Raw genomic sequence first — 19511 nt, 5'->3', positions numbered from 1 at the left:
GCAGTTGTTAAAGGGCAGTGTTCCAACTTACATAATCATATGGCCTGCATCTAGCATCATTTAGCAGATGTGCTTAATATCCCTTAAATTCATTAATCTCCTTGTTGAGTTCATCCTGGTGCCTGAGATAAAGAGTTGCCAAAGATTGGGAGTTCCCAGGGCCATGTGTGCAGGAACAAAGATCTTTAAAGGCCCTGCAATAGTTTGGATCTGGCATGTCCTGCAAACACCCTTGCCTGAGAGGCTTGTACCCAAGCTTGGTGCTGTTCGGAGGTAGTTGAAGATTCAAGAAATGTGGCCAGGGTGTCTCTTTTAGCAACGTGCTTTACATGGAAGCATAAAGACTAGAGTTTGGAAACCCAACAGCCACAGAAGAAGTGGGACACAGTACGTTGTAATGTCAGCACTTTGGGGGCAGAGGCAGAAGGATCACTGTGGCAGGCTGGCCAGCTAATCTAACTGAGTGAGTCAGTGGGCTCCTGAGAGACTTTGGTTCAACAGGCAGGAGGAAGGCACTTGAAAAGGTATCTGAAATCTGCCTCCAGCCTCCATATGCACCTGTACACATATGCACATGGACTCGAATATAGGTGCACACACATGTACACACACACACACACAGTGAGAGATTTTGAGTTATTTGTGGACATGTTCCCGAAGGAGATATGGGAATCCAAATTCTTTCTTTCATATCTCAACTACAAAGTGGACAGATACGCCATATTGGTTATATTTTCCATGATGTGCTGGCCCCAACCACCACTGTGGGACTAAAAGTAATAGGTCAAAGGACACACTTTGACTCACCATAAATCTCCCCCTTTCCTACATTGATTCATTTAGATATTTGTTAAAGCAATGGAAAGATAAGTCTCACAATTCTTCACATGCTTTTCAGAAAGCTATTGGCTATCCTACAGTTGCCTTAAAGAAAGATTTTTTTTTTTAACTTATCTTTTTTTCCTGAAAGTGGTAAGGTAAAAAAGCAGCCTCTTACTTTTTTCCCTGGAATAATAAACTAAAAGTAGTCTTGTCAGAATAATTCTAAGTCTCTGTGCTCCCATATAGTTTGAGCTTCTTTTCCCACTTAATTCTGACAGTGCCAGCCAATCACATGATGCCTGAAACCAGTGGCTAGGGCCAGACCAGATTTCTTCTCTTAGGACCTTATCCAAGTGAGACAAGTGCTAAGTCTCATGAAGCTTCACATGATTCCATTACTGTGGCATATCAGCGCTTACATTAGTTGTACAGAAAGTATATGTCTCATCCCCTCTGAGAGACCACTTTCACCTCCAGCCCACATGAACTGAATTCTTATCAGACATATTAAGCAGCCAACATGAGAGTCTTTCTAATAAGTCTCTTGTTTCGGGCCATGGTTAACACAAAAGGCAAATATAACAAGAGAAATGGCCATCTTGGAGAAAGAATCACTTGTGATTAGAGCAGATGTAAAGAACACTGCAAAGAACCCATTTTCCAGTCTCTGTTGGGGCCTAGGGTTACATGTTGTTCCCTGCCACCTCTCTATCACTAATGTCAAGGGGTGGAAAGAGGCAAACTCAGAAAATTACCCCAAGTCAATTGTCTCTGGCAGACGAATGGACCTCCTTGTGGATTTTCTTGCAAACTTCTGGCCTCCTTCAATGCATTTAATGGCTTTCTTGATGTCCCTAACCCAAGCATCTCTCTCCTCCAGGAAGGCTGCCTGGAAGAAGTGGTCCTGCTGTTTGGTTGTAGTGATTTTAAACACGAACTAAAAATCAAAAGATATTCTATTAGAAATGACCCTTTTCAAGGTCTAAGGTCCTTCATGAAACAGCAGTTGATACAATCCTGTCCTGGCAAAGAGAGAGCCCAATGCCAGGGTAACAAATGGATGTTGATGAGACGGAATGCTTATTCAGAAAGCACTGCTAACATCACACAGACTCCAAGGTTAGCAGGTGACATAGCTAGGCTCATAAGCTGAGTCTTAAGAATAGAGAGGGGAAGAGAGAGCTAGGGAAGGCAGAATTTGAAAAGAGCATCCAAAGTCAATAGGTGACACAAGGGTCTTGGTGGTTCATGGTATCAACTCACCATCCGTTTGCCAAAGTCTTGACAGGGGCTAGTTAGAGTACTTCCTTTCAGTGGGATCATCCCCTTGGGGCTGTTGTCACTTTTCTTCTTATAAAACTCAATTCCGTCTTCTAACAGTACAACCCACATAGGTTTCCAGCTGTTAAATACACTTCCCTGTAACAAGAAAGATATGGGAAGCTGGCTTGGAGAGGGCAAATTGGGAACTGTACTTTCCACTTAAGAAAATAGATTCATACCTTCCTGGAGTTAACTTTAAAAGTATTTTGTGTGTTTAAGGGCATTAAACAATCTCTGTGGGACTGACTATGGAGCAGAGACTGAAGGAAGGACAAGCCAGCCTGATATAGCTATCTCCTGAGAGGCTCTGAAAGTACCTGACTAATACAGATGTAGAGGCTTACAGCCATCCATTGGACTGAGTACAGGGTCCCCAATGAAGGAGTTAGAGGAAGGACCAAAGGAGCTGAAGGGTTTGCAGCCCCATAGGACAAACAACAATATGAACTAACTAGTACCCTCAGAGCTCCTAGGGACTCAACCACCAACCAAGGACTATACATGGTGGGACTGATTGTTCTGGCAGCATGTGTATAGTAGAGGATTGCAAAGTCGATCATCAATTGGAGGAGAGGCCCTTGGCCCTGTGAAGGTTCTGTGCCCCAGTGTAGGGGAATGCCAGGGCCAATAAGTGGGAGAGGGTGGGGTGGCAAGCAGGGGGAGGGGGAAGGCAACAGGTATTTGTTCTTGTTGTTTTTTAGTTTTGTTTTTTTTTTTTGGAGGGGAAACTTGGAAATGAGAAATCATATGACATGTAAATAAAGAAAATATCTAATAAGAAAATAAAAACAATCTCTGTGGACACAACATGAATTCTCCCAGAGTTAAGACTTTTTGGGAACCCATTATATCTCCTACCTGTTGCCATTCACTTCGAGTCAGTCACTCTCTGTCCCTTCCAAACTCTGCCTCTCTTAGCTCTCTTCTCCCTTTCTCTGTCATTAAGATTCAGCTTAGTGGCCAACTGCCCTTTGTGGCCTTGCTCTGAAAGTCTCCTCCCTCTTCACTCACTGACTGTTCTCTGCATCCTAAAACTTGGCTATATGCTTTCTTATATGCTCAGTTCAGGTTAGCATTCTGCTCCTGTGATAAACAAAACAAAACAAAACAAAACAAAACAAAACTGACCCAAAGCAACCTGGTGGTTAGAGCCTAGAGGCAGGAATTGAAGCAAATACCACGAAGGAATGCTGGCTATTGGCTTGCTTTCCCTGGCATGTTCTGCTACCTTTTTTACATCCTTCTACTTTTCCAAACTGAGCCCTTCTTTACCAGTTGTCCACAGGCCAATCTGATGAAGGCTGTTCCTCAGCTGAGATTCCTTCTTCCCAGAAATGTCTAGGTGTGTGTCACGTTGACAAAGCTTAAGCAGCACCTACAATTGAGTTGCCATCATGGGGTTGTCTTTTTTTGCCAGAGATTGACATTATAGGTCCTTTCATTCCTTTATGTCATTGAGTACATAACTCATGTTCATTAAAATGCTGACAGAGAAGACTGTTTCAAAAATGCCAAATTACTGAGAAATATGACTGGTCCTACTCATTGTCTACTCATTACCCGGGGCTTTGCCCTCCACCGCTCTTTGCTAAAACCACATTCTTCTTACGCAACTGCTATGAGGAGGAACTACCAGTAAGCCTCCCTCTCTCTCTCTCTCTCTCTCTCTCTCTCTCTCTCTCTCTCTCTCTCTCTCTCTCTCTCTCTCTCTCTCTCTCTCTCTCTCTCTCTCTCTCTGTGTGTGTGTGTGTGTGTGTGTGTGTGTGTGTATGTACATATGTGAACATATACTGTCACACATTTGCATTGTGGAGATTAGTTCTCTCAAAAAGAACAAGAAAAATATTTTCAACAAATCATTGCCTTTTTCCTTTTCTTTTCTTTTTCTTTCTGTGACATAGGCAGAAAGTAGAGTTTGTATTTAATTTGTATATTCTATAAAGGAGAATTTGTGAGATTGCTCAGATGAAATGCTCTTGCTTCCAAGACTGATAATCAGAATTCAAACACACGATAAGAGAGAACTAACCAACTACTGCCTGATTGGATTTTAAGGTCCACTCTTAGAAGCAAAGGCATGTCTGTTATTGTAATCAGACCAAAAACTTATAGATGGGGAGCTCACAGGCTCCAGGGTTGAACCTACTATCATTATTCTACTAAATGAACAAAGTATCAAACTGCCTCTTAATTTGTGGTCTCTTCCTGTAGATCAGAGAACTTTTTGCGCAGTGGACAGTGGTTAATAAGAAACACACAGCTGATTAAAGTGCAGAGAACAAATGTCAGTAGGTGTTCAGCCACAAATGGAACATTGATGTCATACACCCTCTACCCCAGGCTCAAGTACCCCTGTAGAAATGAGAGTGGAAAGATTATAAGAGCCTAAGACCAGGAAGGACCAGAGGAAAACAGTGTCCTCTGGACATTACAAAGACACAAAACTCATAAATTCACAGCAGCTATGGTTTCCTGCAGAAGACTTTTAAGGATCAAGCCAGTCAGTGTTCTAGCATAGCATGGGAGGAGTTCCCAAGCCTCCATTTATCACTGGGGAGTGATAGACATCCATGACCTCTCAGGAGGGAACAGCCAGGATTCCTTAAAAATGTGGTTCCTGGTGGGTGAACCACACTCTGGTGGAAGGATGGAATAAATTGGAGTTAATGGGGAAAAAAAAGACAGGGCAAAGATATAGAGATGGATGTGGAAGGGGCTAAGGGAGGAGTAGGGAGTGAATATAATGAAAATATACTTATATGAATTGTCAAAAATTTAATAAAACCTTTTTGATAAACTAACCATTGTGCTAGACCAATGTCCTTTCTGGTCTCTATGCTCAGAGGGTTTAAAAAGTAAGACAATTGGTTCTTGGCCTCTATTCTTTGACTGATACTGACACCCTTTTGTGACTACCAAAAATAGAATTATCAACCATTACCCAGGATATCCTGGGAAATGCACATCATGAAACACACAGGCCCTCTTATCAGGGTCCATTTGTCAAAAGGAAAACTATTTATGCAGAGAGAATAAACGCTTATGGAATGATCATTTTGCTTGTTCAAACACTTCCTTTATTCTAGGCCTAAAATAATTTTTTTTCTGCTAAAATGTGCTATCATTTCCACCCTGGAAGAAAAACTGACCAGACTAGCAATGATTAGCCTTTTCCAAAAATGAACACTATGACAATACATTAAATAATTTTAATTAAATTCTCTCCTGGTTTGCAACTTCAATTATTTTAATTTACAAACCATATATCCTGAAAACTATTAAGTAAAGCTCCATTTTTTTAAATGGACCACAACATTAAATGGATATGTCATCCAAGAAGATATCCAAAGGTCCTACAAAAAAATGTTCAACATAATTATTTATCAGGGGAAGAGAGATTCAGAACACTGTGAGATACTGCCATTCATTCAGTAGAGTACCTAATGCTTATAAGGACCACCTCACTACACAATGAGGTGGAATAGTTGGGACACATGTCTGGGGCCCATAGAAGAATGTCTGGCACTTTATGTAAAAGCTAATGTGAGGTCATTATGACAAAGAGAAGGCAGGCACTTTGTACAAAAAAAAAAAAAAGAGTTATTTGCCACTTACAGATATTTAATTTTCTCCGAAGCTCGAAAGTCATGTGGTGAGTTATGATGAAGAGATTTTGTGTAGCATCTCTATCTGCTTGCAACTGCTACAAGCCACTGGTTTGCCACTCAGACAACCTACTCTTATTGATCCCCTATACCATTTCCTTTCTGCCTTCAAGTTTCTGTTCACCCAAGGAATAAGCCTGAGGCAGAGTGACTTGTCCTGGCACCCTCACCCAGATAATGTGAAATTGCGGGTAGAATTCTGGTCTCTCAATTCCTCGATAATACTCCTTCCCTTTCCTTCAGACGCCATCTTCATTTTGGTTCTTGAGTAGTTGCTTAATTCTGGAATCTGGGTCAATCTCTTAATACAATTTAGCAAGATTTTGTAGTTTTATGTAGATGAAAAATGATTAGATAGAAAGTAGATAGGTAAATAGAAATTAGAGAGAGAGAGAGAAAGAGAGAGAGAGAGAGAGAAAGAGAGAGAGAGAGAGAGAAAGAGAGAGAGAGAGAGAGAGATGATAGTACTCTTAAAATGATTTCTGGGACCACCATTGCTCCAGATTTTCTATTTTTTTCCAGATTTTGAAATACGTACAATATTTTGAGGATGGAAACTAAGTCTAAACATAAAATTCATTTGTGAGCCATATACACCTTATACATGCAGCTAAAAAGGAATATTATATAATATTTTAATCATTTTAGGTTTTAGTTTATGAGCAGTATTTAGAGTTTCCACTGAATAACCAGTCATCCTCATAGGACCTGGTATAAGGTATCTCAATGCATTACATGACACAAAAAGAAATTACAAAGATGAGGCATATGACCATACTTTAAGTGAATTTTTGTGAAATACTTATAAAAACTGAAAACAAATAAAAAGTTCATTATAGTTATAATATACCATCATTGAGTTAAAGGCTAATGTAATTAATATGTACTTTTAAAATTCATTAGAATAATAAAATTCATTAGAATACAAAAGCCAAGCCAAAGAACCAGCCTAAATGTTCACCAGCAGCTGAAAGACACATACACAATTTTATGAAGCTATAAAGAAAAATGAAATTATGGCATCTTGCAATGATAGATACAACTAGAAACTATTGTGTTAAGTGAAATATGCTAGACACCAAAAGTATCATGTGGTACCTAGATTTAAGGTTAAATGTGTTCTCTCTCTCTCTCTCTCTCTCTCTCTCTCTCTCTCTCTCTCTGTGTGTGTGTGGGGGGGGGGGGTATGTATGTGTAAGAAGGGAGGAAGAAGATGCAAGAGAATTGTGAAATAAAGAAGGTAAGGTAAGCAGAAGGGAACCAGCTGAGGGAAGCAAAACAGCTGGTGGGTGTGAGAGGGCATGGAGGAGGGGGTGGGAGGGGATGGGGGAGGAAATGAATAAGAGCAAAGTGTAATGATGTAATGAAGATGCCACTACTCTGTTTGCTAGACTAAAAAAAATTTCCATTTAAAAGTAGTTATACATGGAGTGTTCACCAGAGTTGGGCTATGGAATACTAGGTGAATGAGCTGTAAACCCCTGAAATAATGAAGACAGAAAGTCAAGAAAGGTGTCTTGGGGCTGGAGAGTTTCTTCAGAGGTTCAGAACACTGCAAAGTGAGTGAGCAGGTCATAGCTTTGAAAACAGATAGATCTAGACATAAAATGGTTTGCCATTGCAAAATTTATCCCTCTGTTGAGGGACATCTGGGTTGTTTCCAGGTTCTGGCTATTATAAATAAGGCTGCTATGAACATGGTGGAGCGTGTGTCCTTCTTACATGTTGCAGTATTTGGGGAAAGAACTTTAAAGATCATGCACTATTTACAGTGATTCACCAAAGAAAGGACAACAGGATTGGAAAATTACATTACAGTGGATTGTATTAAATATTTTAAAAGAGATATACTTCAGTAGAAAAAAATAATGCAGCAAAATATTAAAATAACTTTTAAAAAAGAAACAAGCTGTGTTTATACAATCCTACCAAAGAGATAAGTACTACCACAATTGGAAAGATGATAAAGTTGTTAATATATCCTCTTACATGTGCAGAGTATCTCTAAACCACATTTGACTAGGCAAACTTATGATGTAAATTTAAAAGGGTAATTTTAGGATGGGTCAGCAATTCCTTCCTATAGCTACATTTATCACCCACCCTGTAAATGTGTCTCAGAAGGAACAAAATTCTCAAAATGAAAACGAAGTCGTGTTGGACATGGTAAAATTTGCCTGTAATTCCCAGATGAAGCAGGCCAAGAATTCTGAAGGCAGACTAAACTTCATACTGAGATCCTATCTCAAAATCAGCAACAAAACTTTTAAAGAAAATTGTGCTAGCCCTTAGAAAGGAATTAAAGCTAACAGGTTACAGAGGTGGTTATTACGTGTGGTCCCCTGACATGAATGTCTTGACCTTGACCCTACTTATGTTCCATTTATCATATTTGTTTCAGTTACAGGCATATTTCAGGAAATTTCATCCCAATTCTTCAAGTGGAAATTTCTGGTTTCTTTGGAAACTCAGTTGTGTCATGTGATATTTTTCTGGAAGCTGTCTTATGAGAGGATGCTTTGCTGAAACAGACACATGAAAGCATGTGATTTTTTCTGGAGTGGACTGGATGCTAGAGAAAGCACATTCTGTTTGGAAAGAGTTTATAAAGATAAACAGTGAAAGGAAGCTTTGGGGGGATTCCCTGGGCTCCACTGGCTGTGGAACCCTTACTGGTTTTCTCTGGTCTTCACTGTGAAGAGAGAAATGAGCCAAAGAACTTCTCATGGTCTGATGGCTGATTCTTGCCACCTCCATTGACTCATGTTGATTTGACAGGGCCTAGGCAGTTCCTGCTGTATAGAGCCACTGTGACTGATTCATGTTTGGTTATTGCTATTGGACTGGACTATTGGTATCCTGACAACGAAGAGTGGAATCACCCGTCCCTAATGAACTACTTCTAAACAGTTCCACAAACCCCTTTTCCTATAAACCTTCTTTCTCTCTACTGAGATCCTATCAATGGGCTAGAAGGGAGATTAAAGTGTTTAAGAACCCTAAATAAAGTAGGTTTAGAGAAAAATCTAAGACTATAAACTCTGACATATCATTCCAGGACTAAATCCCTCAAAACTGAAGTGTAAAAACAGAGAGAAATCGTAACTAATATGGAAGGAAAGAGTACTTTCTATACATTTTTTTCCTCCCCTTGGCTGTTAGACAGTGGACCTCCATGGGCATCATATGCTGGGGAGGAAGGGAATGCTGTGCTCCTGTGCCAGCTTAACAAGAAACTTATGAGCCTGGAAGAGATTTCACACAGACAACAACCAGCCGTCTTCCAGAGCATCCTGGACACCAGACAACAATGGTCAGTGATGGGTGGGGTCAATGATGCTGCTCAACTGTGCATACTGTCCTATTTACACAGAAAACATGAAAACAGACTTGGGCCTTGCTGCACTGAATACACTCTCTGCTCTGCTTTTCACAAGAATAGACTACTAAACTGCAAATTCCATGCTTCTTGGATATGTTGGGAACCTTCAGGCAGGGATCCTGATGGCTGCAAATTAACTGGGGCCTGTTTAGAAGAGAATGCCACAGTGATTCTATCCCTTCAGGAGAGTTACTGCAGAAATTGAATAGTTTTAGCCCAACAAGAGCTAGACAAATGGATAAGTATTTTCTTCAGAGGGGTTTAACTTTTGGATTTTTTTTTTTGTTGGTGGTGGTGGTGGTAGCAGTTAGTTTGGGTTTTGGTTTTAGTTTTGTCTGTTTGTTTTGTTTTGAGTCAGCCCAGGCTGAGCCCAAACTTACTATGTAACTTAAGAATGACCTTGGACTTTTCATTGTCTTTTCTCTGTCTACACATCCAAAGTGATGGGATTAAAAATATGTGCCACCACATTTTTTTTTTGTTTTATTTTGTTTTGAGACAGGATTTCTCTATATTACTCAGACTAGCTTTGAACCAGTGGCAATATTCCTACCTCAGCCTCTTGAGTACTAGGATTATAGGTATGAGATAACACATCCAGCTTCTAGATTTCTTGGAAAATCCACTAGTTAGATGTTTTAGAAAATAATTTTTGCACCAATCAAAGGAAAAAATTGAACATGTGAGCTGACAATGGATGTATTGAATTTTAATTGTATATTAGTCAAAATAAACAAGGCAAAAATGGAAAACTCGATTACATACTTTACATGCCTAGATTTCCACCCACTTTCTACACACTTGTCCTGTGGCCCTGCTATCCCTTTAGTCTTCTATGACCATGTCACCCTGGCAACCCTGTTCCTCTCCCTTAATGCAAAACTAATTGAAACTGCTAGGAGCATGCATAATGTGATCATGCAATGGCCAGCTTCACTGAGCTCCCTTCCCCTTTTTCGAATACCTTAAATGTTACTACAATATGGAACCTTGATTCTCTGGTCTCTGTAAGTCTATTTCAAGGCACATTTCTTCCTTGAGAAAAGTTCAGTACAGAAATAAGATAACGTTTCTTGTGTTTTAGACCTGACCTGTATGTTGTGGGTATAGAAACGCACACAGTGCAGTCTCCATCCTCCAACAGTTCAGATCTAACAGAAATTAGCATAAGCTCTTGTCCAGCATGCCCAGCTTCACTGACAGAAGCCAGCCCTGGAGGCTCGGTGCTGAGGTAAGCGGGACCCTCCCAGACACTTCCTGGAATGAAGATCTCTTCTAACTTCCCCTTTCTTCAAACTCATTTTACATGCCTATACAGAGCTCAAATTCCCAGAATTCTATTATGATCATAACTACATAAGAATGGTGCAGCATTATACTCCGCCTGTATACCTATGGGACTTTCTGTTTTAAGTGAGATTATATTAAGTCAGCCTTTCACTTCTGCTGCGTTATAAACCATATCATCCAGTTCCCTACCTGCACAACTTCTCAGACACTTGTATGGCATGTACATAAGTTCTTTGGGAGCAAGAGAATGAGCCTATCCAGTAGTGTATTTTTGTATGAATAACTTCTATCAAATTGGACTTCCCTAACAAAAAAAATGTATCAAATAAGCTGTACAGAAGGGCAGTGTGCTTTACCAACTGATTTTTAGATTTGTGGTTACATTTCTACTTTGTCTTCAGGTTTTGTGACCTTAAACAAACTGTTCATTTTTCCTAACCCTCAGCACCTGCTTCTCCTTATAAACATTAAAGGATATGATATACTTCAAAGAGATTAGTACACTGTTTGCTTGTGGTAGGGCTCCAGAAATTACCACAATACAGATAGGTCAGAATCCAATTATGTGAGCAATACAATTGGAATGATTCTGGCCTGAGAGTCTCCCTGCTCCCATCTTTTTTCTTATCAGAGAGAAGAATTCTTTGGAAAAGGAGGACACTGCAGCTCGAACCCATTAGGACCACGTGAAACATGGTTACAACTGTTACACACAGCTCTTGGTTATGCTAGTGCACAAACACATCAATTTCTGGTTCCTCATCACCGTGCCATGCTTTATCTTGGGAACCTTAAGCAAGACCTTCTGCCACTGTGTACTTCAGGTTTTTTTTTTTTTTTTACCTGCAAAGTAATACATAATTGTATCCATTTCCTAGGACTAGCCTACGGGTGTTCTATAAATACATTAATGCACTTAATTCTTAGAACTGTCCCTAACATGGCCAGCACATGTGTTAACTACCACAAGAAGGGAACACAAACTTGTGGAGATTATTTCATTCTGTTCAGGAGACAACATGGCTCTAGAAATGAATTCTTGGATAAAATGCCCAGTCTGTTCTGCTCTCTTTATCCCAGACTTGCCCGATTCTGGTTGATCTAATTAATTAATTACCTACGTCCTTACTTACCTTACTTACTTTAACAATATCACACATATAAAGTACTTTGATCAACACCATCTCCCATCAGCCTCTCTTGTGTCCCTCCTCCATCCACCAAACCCTTCCTTCCTTTATAACATCAGCTCAGTACTGGATTCAACAATATACACCATCTGCTATAAGTTTGTGGAACACCCTCCCAGCCTCGTGTCTTTGTCTTTCTCATGACCCTGGTTTCTGAGCTGTCTATCAACCTCACAGGACATTCAGGTCTTAAGCTGTGGTTTGAGTCTGTCCTTCAGTACCTAGTAATTGCTGGGTTGTCATGGAAACTAGTTTTTGGCAATGAGAGACATAACATGAAGGGATATTCTCTTGTTTCAAAGTTATGGTTATAAGAACATCCAATCATATGTATTCCATAACAACCAAAATATTTATTTCTCAAAAAGTAATCCCCTAATCAGAAAAAAAAAAAAGCTGAAGTTACTACACCCAATGTTATTTGCAATACACTTATGCCTTTCAGAGTACCATGGCATCCTGGGATGGGGATTGCTACTAGGCAAGCCTGGTTTTGATCCTAAGCTTACAGCTGATTGATAAAAAGGAAGTCACCTACTCTCTGTGATGTGTTAGGACTGGAAAGAGATCACATTGGTCTAGCAGCCAGCTATACCTACAGGGCCACAAATGCTCCTTAAAATAAGCACAAGTGACAAGACTCAGGGCAAGGAGTGCAATTTAGAATGAAAGGGTAGACAATGATACTTACTTTTCTTCTCCCCTTCTTAACCATAATCTCTATTTAAAGATCTTAGCCAGGGGGCAAAAGAGGAAATGTAAGTTGTGAAATGTGGACAGTTATCTCTAACAGAACCAGAGGAGAAACATGGGCTCATGTGATGGCTCAGTAGGAAATGCACTTTCTGCCAAGCATGATGACTTGAGTCTAATCTCCAGGAACCATATGGTGGAAGGACAGAACCCAGCCCCACAAGTTGTCCTCTGACCTCAGCACACACACTGTGGTGCATGCCTACACACACAGACAGGCAGTCACATAGAGAGATAGAGAGAGAAAGAGAGAGAGAGAGAGAGAGAGAGAGAGAGAGAGAGAATTAGAGACAGAGAGACAGAGAGAAACTAAAGAAAGAGGGAAAACAAGGAAGAAACATATTAAAGTTTATATATCATTGGCCATCAACCTGAAAATTTGACAAAATTCCTATATCGTCATTTTCCAATGGTATATTTTTTCAACCAAAATATCCTACCTCAAAATAATTATTTCATAAGACATAGGAGAAGAGCATGTTTAATTCCTACACCAGAATCTTGAGCAACATAGAAAGGAAAAGAGCAGAGCAGGAAATCACTTCCATTACTAGCATGTGGCTTGCTTGCATCCTCATAGCCACACTCATGCGTCCTAAAGTATCCACAGAAGGAGGGTCCCCAGTTCTTTCCTCAGGAGTGAATGGAACCATCACCATTCACAGGCTGTTAGAGTGCATGTGCTTGCTGACAGCTATCTTCACTTATGGGCTACTCTCTGGAACCTAGGTTCACAGACAGACAGACAGAGTTGAACTGACATGTTATATAACTGAAAGAAATGCAAAACATAAGGAAGTTAAGAAAGTTGATGCCTAACTAGGAAATCCTAGTTTCAGGTTTACACTCACTACTGACAAAAGCACCAAGTGAGAGGATTGGGGGACAGCTCAATGGCAAAACATTTGGGGGTACAGCTTAATGGTAAAACACTTTTGCCTAACCATATGCAAGGCCCTGGATTCAAGTTCTGATATTGAAAGAAAATTCAAACAGAACTAAAGTGCCAAGTAAGATAATCCTCATAAATTACAAGAAAGACCATCTAAGTGGCCCTGAGGAAATGCAAAGCACCATGAAAAGATAAATATAAGATTAAATGCAATGTAAATTTACGTGTAATATTGCTGAGTATTTCCACAAGAACGATGGGAAATATACACTGTGGAAATATCAACTCAAAGTTTCACTATGCTCTCTTCTAGAATCTTTCCTAGACTGACACTTGTAGGTCATAATCTGAGAGAATTACTGGAACTAGGTAAAAACTTTTAAATCGAGATGCTCCACAGCATCTACTGAATCTACTGCTCCCCCTTTCAAGTGAAATGGCCTCACTTCATGCAGATTGAATTGTCTATATTTTTGTAGTCTAGTGATTGTAAAAATATTAGCATACAAATTTTATAACAACAACCTTGTAACTTTGTGTTAAAACAAGGCCTGGCCTCTAAGATGACTCAGCTGTTAAAGGTCCCTGACAGCAAGCAGAATGGCCTGGGTAGAGAAAAGACTCCTGAAATTTGTCTTCTAACCTTTTACACACACACCACAGAAGGTGTGTACCTGCTCAAATGCACAGGCACAGAGAAACACATACACACACACACACACACACACACACACAGTACTTTTCAGTATGATCAGGAGAAAGATCATTCAGTAGCAGTTCCTATCAGTTCTTAGAGAGGGAGGACATGGATTCCAGTTACCAATACTCCACACCTAGCTCTCTCATTTACAAAGAAAGTTTCAAAATTCAGTTATCCTGAGAGAATACAGTGAAGGCCCGTGTGTTCCCCAGTACCAACTCATAATTCTCACCACCACAGATAAATTGTGAACGCTAATGGAGATTAGCTTTCCTTCAGAAAAACCTTAGGGTGCTAAACAAAGAACTCAGTACCCAGGTGCTAGAGAGAGTATTTCTCATGACTCGGTCATACCACTGGGCCCTGACATCTTAGTCTCTTACAAATGAATGAAAGTTTCTTTCTAATCCAAAATAAAAATGAAACCAGGTGCTCGCTTCGGCAGCACATATACTAAAATTGGAACGATACAGAGAAGATTAGCATGGCCCCTGCGCAAGGATGACACGCAAATTCGTGAAGCATTCCATATTTTTTTAAAAAAAATAAAAAATAAAAAAATAAAAAAATAAAATGAAACCAGGCTGTGATATGTACCATTTAGTGTCCAATGTCCATACACATAGTACATTTTAAGCTAAAAAGAAACAAATGAATGATCTAAAATAAAGATGTAGCTGGACCAGCATGTTCATCCCTGAAATCCCAGGGTCTGGGAGACTGAGGCAGGAGGCTTGTCACCAATTCAAGGTTAGCCTTGGAATATATTAAGAGCTATAGAGTAAGACCCAGTCTCAAAAATTGATTAACTAGCTATTTAATTAACTGCATTGAGTTTTTAAAAAGATAAGAGGCACATTGGCTGCTCATTTGGTTAGAAAGCTTCTTGTGAGTTTAGTCAGAAGCAACATTTCTGAGTAGCTGAACCCACTTGATTCCATGCCAAGTTTGTACACAGAGTACTGCCCACAGGATGCCAGCAATTCCAATGTGTGAATTGACCAGGCGAGGAGTTTTCACAACACAAAGCACACACAGCAGCAGCAGAAAGACTAGAAGCAGCATCAAAAGTCAGTTTTCCACCACACTAAGCTATATTTAGCATTTTTACATCTCCACTTCGGTTCTTTAAGATGATACATCTACCACTTCAGTGGTCTGTTATTCAAATTCATTAAGTCCTGGGTAAGAGATTACAGCCAACGCACACTGCCACCACCTGGAACCACCTTCACACCCTTGAAACCGAAGCATAAGTGTGAGAACACCCAAGAAATTAGCTATCTCATTTTCTCTGCTTGTTGTTCACACCAACCCTGGCCACTCCTAACTCTTCTACAGCCGTTCAATTTAAATAAGAACTAAGCAGTCCTCCAACTTCTCTAACAGAACAATTTGAGATTTTTTTCCCCCAGAAGGCAATGTTTAGCTGTTTCTAAGTGTTTTAAATCATGAAAAGCTAAATCTGGATTTTCATCTTCCACACCCTGAATCTTGGAATTCTCAGGCTCGTAAGGGAAAACTGTGCTGAAGCCTGAACTAGATTAATTCACTTTTAAGAAATAAAAAACGGTAGGGGAACACATGGAGGCAGCCCCACCCCATCACACTATGTATATGATGCAATACTCTCATCCCAACCCAATAGATCCAACATGGAATGTCCCTGGAAGGGATGGGCAGAGTATGGAGCAAACACTAGTCCCCTGTAAGCCCCTCTCTAAGTCCAGCCTTGTAAGTGATTTCCCTACTTACCTTCTTCACAAGGTATCCCTCCCTGATCCGCTTTGGTTCCATGTCTGGTGGACAAACAGACACACAGGTCCACTCTTCAGACACGTCCTCTGAGGAGCTCAGTCTCCTTCTGAAGGCTGAGCTACTTGTAGGCTGTCCTTTTTACAGTGAGGTCTCTCTCGCAATTTCTCTTCTGCTGGTGACTACACGATGACATCCTTTTCCCCTCTCTGGGGTGACGAGTCAGAAAAAGGAACTAGATAGCTGAACAGCCCATGCTTTCCTAATGATGGAAATAATAACGTGCAGCTTAGTCAAATATTTACCCATATGTAAAACTCCTGTCCTAAAGAGAAAAAAATGGTAAGAGATGAACAATAAAACTCTATGGCTTGAAACTGTCCTGCTTAGGAATTGTTCTTGAAGTATTAAAAAAATAAAAAAAGTACTTATAAAAAAATGCCAAGAAGCTGTCTCCATCCCCACACTGGGATGTATACCAGCCAGCCAGGTGAGTGCTCACCATCTGCTCTTCATTGTCCCCACCAATCCTAGAAGACCCAGCTGTAAAGAAAAATGAAATAATGAAATTTTCAGGTGAGTGGATGAACTGGAAAATATTATATTAATATAACCCAGCCCCAGAATGAAAACTGCCCAGTTAGATTTAAATATGTAGCCTATAATAACCATAGAAGTCAGAAAAGTAGAAAGAGATCATCCGAGGCGGGATGGGAACAATGCACTCTAGAGATGGGTTTAATGGGATACAGGTGTAATCCCTGTTAATGGGAACAGGGAAAGGGTGTGTAGGCAGAGAAGAGGAAAGGTAATATAGAAGGAGAGAAGAAAGAAACGACAAATAACACTGAGGATGTTTGGAAAAACCATAGGGAAAACATTATTTTAAAAATACATATATAATGTGTGTGTATGTGTGTGTGTGTGTGTGTGTGTGTGTGTGTGTGTGCTTGAAATGAAGTTGTGCCACATGAGCTATAGACTATCTAACAAAACCCCCAGTGCCTGGCAGGCATAGGAAACCTCCTTTCAAATTGTTGGTCAGAGAGATCCAGAAAATTCAAAACAATGGAACGGAGTATGAATGTATACACTTTTAATCCTAGCACTCAGGAGGCAGAGGCAGGTGGGTCTCTGTGAGCTTGAAGCTAGCCTGGTCTACATAATGTGTCCCAGGATCCCCAGAGTTCTGTCTCAATCAGGGGGCTGAAAATATATATTATAGCCTTTTGCCATTTCCCTTGGATGCCTCCCAGACCTTGAAAGTATGATCCTACTGCTGAAGACAGCACATACTTCAAACACGGGACTTGGAAGACTTGAGGTAGAACTTACCAGGAAGTCTCCTCCATGAGGACTAGCACTCATAATAATACCAGTCCAATGAGGCTATTCTGAATATTAAATAAGACAGTGGATGTTAATGTTTAGAACATTGTATGGAGTATAGTCAAGGTCTGTAAATGTTAGTTATTCATTACCTTCAAGCAAGTTACCATCATTCTGAGATAAGACCCTCTTAGTGGTGAGTTAAAATAGATATTGTAGAATCCATTGGAGTGCTTTGTAGAATCCACTGTTGTGGTTTCTGAGGAGTTAAACTAGTTAACCAGCTACATAGTAGACTAATTACGATCTGATGGCTGCATTCAGTGGAAACTAACCTTGACTAATGGATGTATGAAGGAGAATTCGTGGAAAGAAGCTGTGGCTGCAAAACGTCTCATAGTCTGATAGAACTACAGATCTGTGGAAAGGTTGGGAGGTTGCAAGTACAGAGACCCCGATTGCATCTAATCTTGGGCTAACTTTGACTCCCTAAATAGCCATTCTCTTTTCTTACCTCTGTGTTGAAACTAGTATCCCGTAACTGATAAACAAAATCTGTCTGTAACTTATCAACTCAGCAGACCATTATCTTCTACCAACCCAAAACTAAAAATGTCACCAGGTAGCCTCTGAGGCCTGTAAGAAAGATTGGCCCATCCAGTGTAACCTCTCTGATGTTCCCGCCAATGTATTTTTGAAATGTCTTGATTTGTTACTCTCTTTGTTCTGTTGTTATTATAAAAACTCCACGAACTGCTTCCATGTTGGAAAATTATATTTAGGGAGATTTAAATGGATATGTGTGGACCATGATCTCTCATAATTGCTCCAGAATAAACTGTGGCTTTTATTCCTTTGAGTTGGGAGCTGTTTCTTTTGATGACCAAGCCAATGGGGATTCGCTGAAGAAAATAAGATGATTCAGAAACTTGGAGGAGAAATGAAGACTGGTGTCTCAGGAAGGAAGGAAACAAGGTGGTTCTGGGCTTCTAGGGAGCAAGAACTACCAGAATGTCATTTTAGGATACCAAAAAAGCAGAGTGCCCATGACTTCCAATCCCCACACAGTTTCTGAGTGCCAGGCTTCTGATGGGCCTCATCTGACCTCGGACTCCATCCTCTGGTCACTGAAGGGGCAGCATGAGAACTGAACACATGCAATAGACTCTGAACAGAAAAGAAAGAATGGACTGTTTCCTAAGAGTGAGCCCCAGGTGCTATAAGCACAGGAGGTAACAAAGAAGAGGAAAAGGAGTCTGAGAGCCTGCAGAATTGGGAAGAAGCCATTTGATATTTCATTCCCTTTTGTTTTCTGCACTGTTTCCAACAGCAGTCACTACCTCTGTTTTCAATGTTTTAGACAAGTACTCATCACATGAAATTTCAAAGGGTTGCTAACAGTTCCCAGTTACACTGACATTAATTAAAAAATATTAGAAAATATAACTGGATGAAAGAATCAACATTTGATGCCTCTTGCACAAAATAGAAACATATAAAGTTGGTGCTTTGTTTGTCTGTATTCAGACAGACAGTTTGGTATATCTTGAGAGACAATGGAAGTCATCTTTCTTGAATTTACCTGTCTCAGTTCATGACCATTCATGAGTTTACTGGTCTCAGTTCCTGCTGGTTATGATGTTACCCTACCTACCCTCCTCATGACTTCTTAGCAACACCTGCTGGTCAGTAAAGGAAATTTTCAACCAATGTCATCATTCAAGATTTCAATTTCTAGTAATTCATCCATTTCATCTAGATTTTCCAGTTTTGTTGTGTATAGGCTTTTGTAATAGGATCTGATGATTTTTTAAATTTTCTCAGTTTCTGTTCTTATGTCTCCCTTTTCATTTCTGATTTTATTAATTTGGATACTGTCTCTGTGGCCATTATTTAGTTTTGCTAAGGGTTTATCTATCTTGTTGGTTTGGTTGATTCTTTGTATAGTTCTTTTTGTTTCTAATTGGTTGATTTCAGCTCCGAGTTTAATTATTTCCTGCCATCTACTCCTCTTGAGTGTGTTTGCTTCTTTCTGTCCTAGAGCTTTCAGATGTGCGGTTAAGTTGCTAGTGTAGGATTTCTCCAATTTCTTTATAAAGGTACTCAGTGCAATTAATTCTCCTCTTAGCACTACTCTCATTGTGCCCTATAAGTTTGGGTATGCTATGTCTTCATTTTCATTATATTCTAGAAACTCTTTAATTTCTTTATTTCTTCCCTGACCAAGTTATCAAGTAGAGAATTACTCAGTTTCATGAGTACATGGGATTCCTGTTGTTTTTGTTGCTATTGAAGAGCAGCATTAGTTAGTGGGTGATCTGACAGAATGCATGAGATTATTTCATTCTTCTTCTTCTTCTTCTTCTTCTTCTTCTTTTTCTTCTTCTTCTTCTTCTTCTTCTTCTTCTTC

General features: G+C 39.9%; 1 protein-coding gene and 1 non-coding gene across 3 annotated transcripts in view; one reads left to right on the top strand and one right to left on the bottom strand.

Annotated features, from left to right (window-relative positions):
- Plek (pleckstrin) overlaps window positions 1–16008 on the bottom strand; it is a 41966-nt gene extending 25958 nt beyond the window's left edge. Inside the window, exons 1-3 of one of the 2 annotated variants that reach the window (XM_031339000.1) lie at window positions 15773–16008; window positions 2086–2241; window positions 1578–1759 (exon numbers count right to left, since the gene is read on the bottom strand). In XM_031339000.1, the coding sequence (XP_031194860.1) occupies window positions 1578–1759; window positions 2086–2241; window positions 15773–15814 (380 nt within the window). In that variant the 5' untranslated portion in view covers window positions 15815–16008. The remainder of the gene's footprint in view (window positions 1–1577; window positions 1760–2085; window positions 2242–15772) is intronic. The other variant, XM_031338999.1, reaches the window with a different exon arrangement.
- On the top strand, window positions 14447–14553 carry LOC116071541. Its single transcript, XR_004110952.1, has one exon. It is a non-coding gene; the product is annotated as a U6 spliceosomal RNA (small nuclear RNA).
- Window positions 16009–19511: the final 3503 nt, after the last annotated feature.

Source organism: Mastomys coucha, unplaced genomic scaffold (genome assembly GCF_008632895.1).
Source record: "Mastomys coucha isolate ucsf_1 unplaced genomic scaffold, UCSF_Mcou_1 pScaffold22, whole genome shotgun sequence".
Taxonomy (NCBI): domain Eukaryota; kingdom Metazoa; phylum Chordata; class Mammalia; order Rodentia; family Muridae; genus Mastomys; species Mastomys coucha.
Note: the sequence above shows the minus strand (reverse complement) of the source record. Positions and strands in the feature narration are given on the sequence as shown.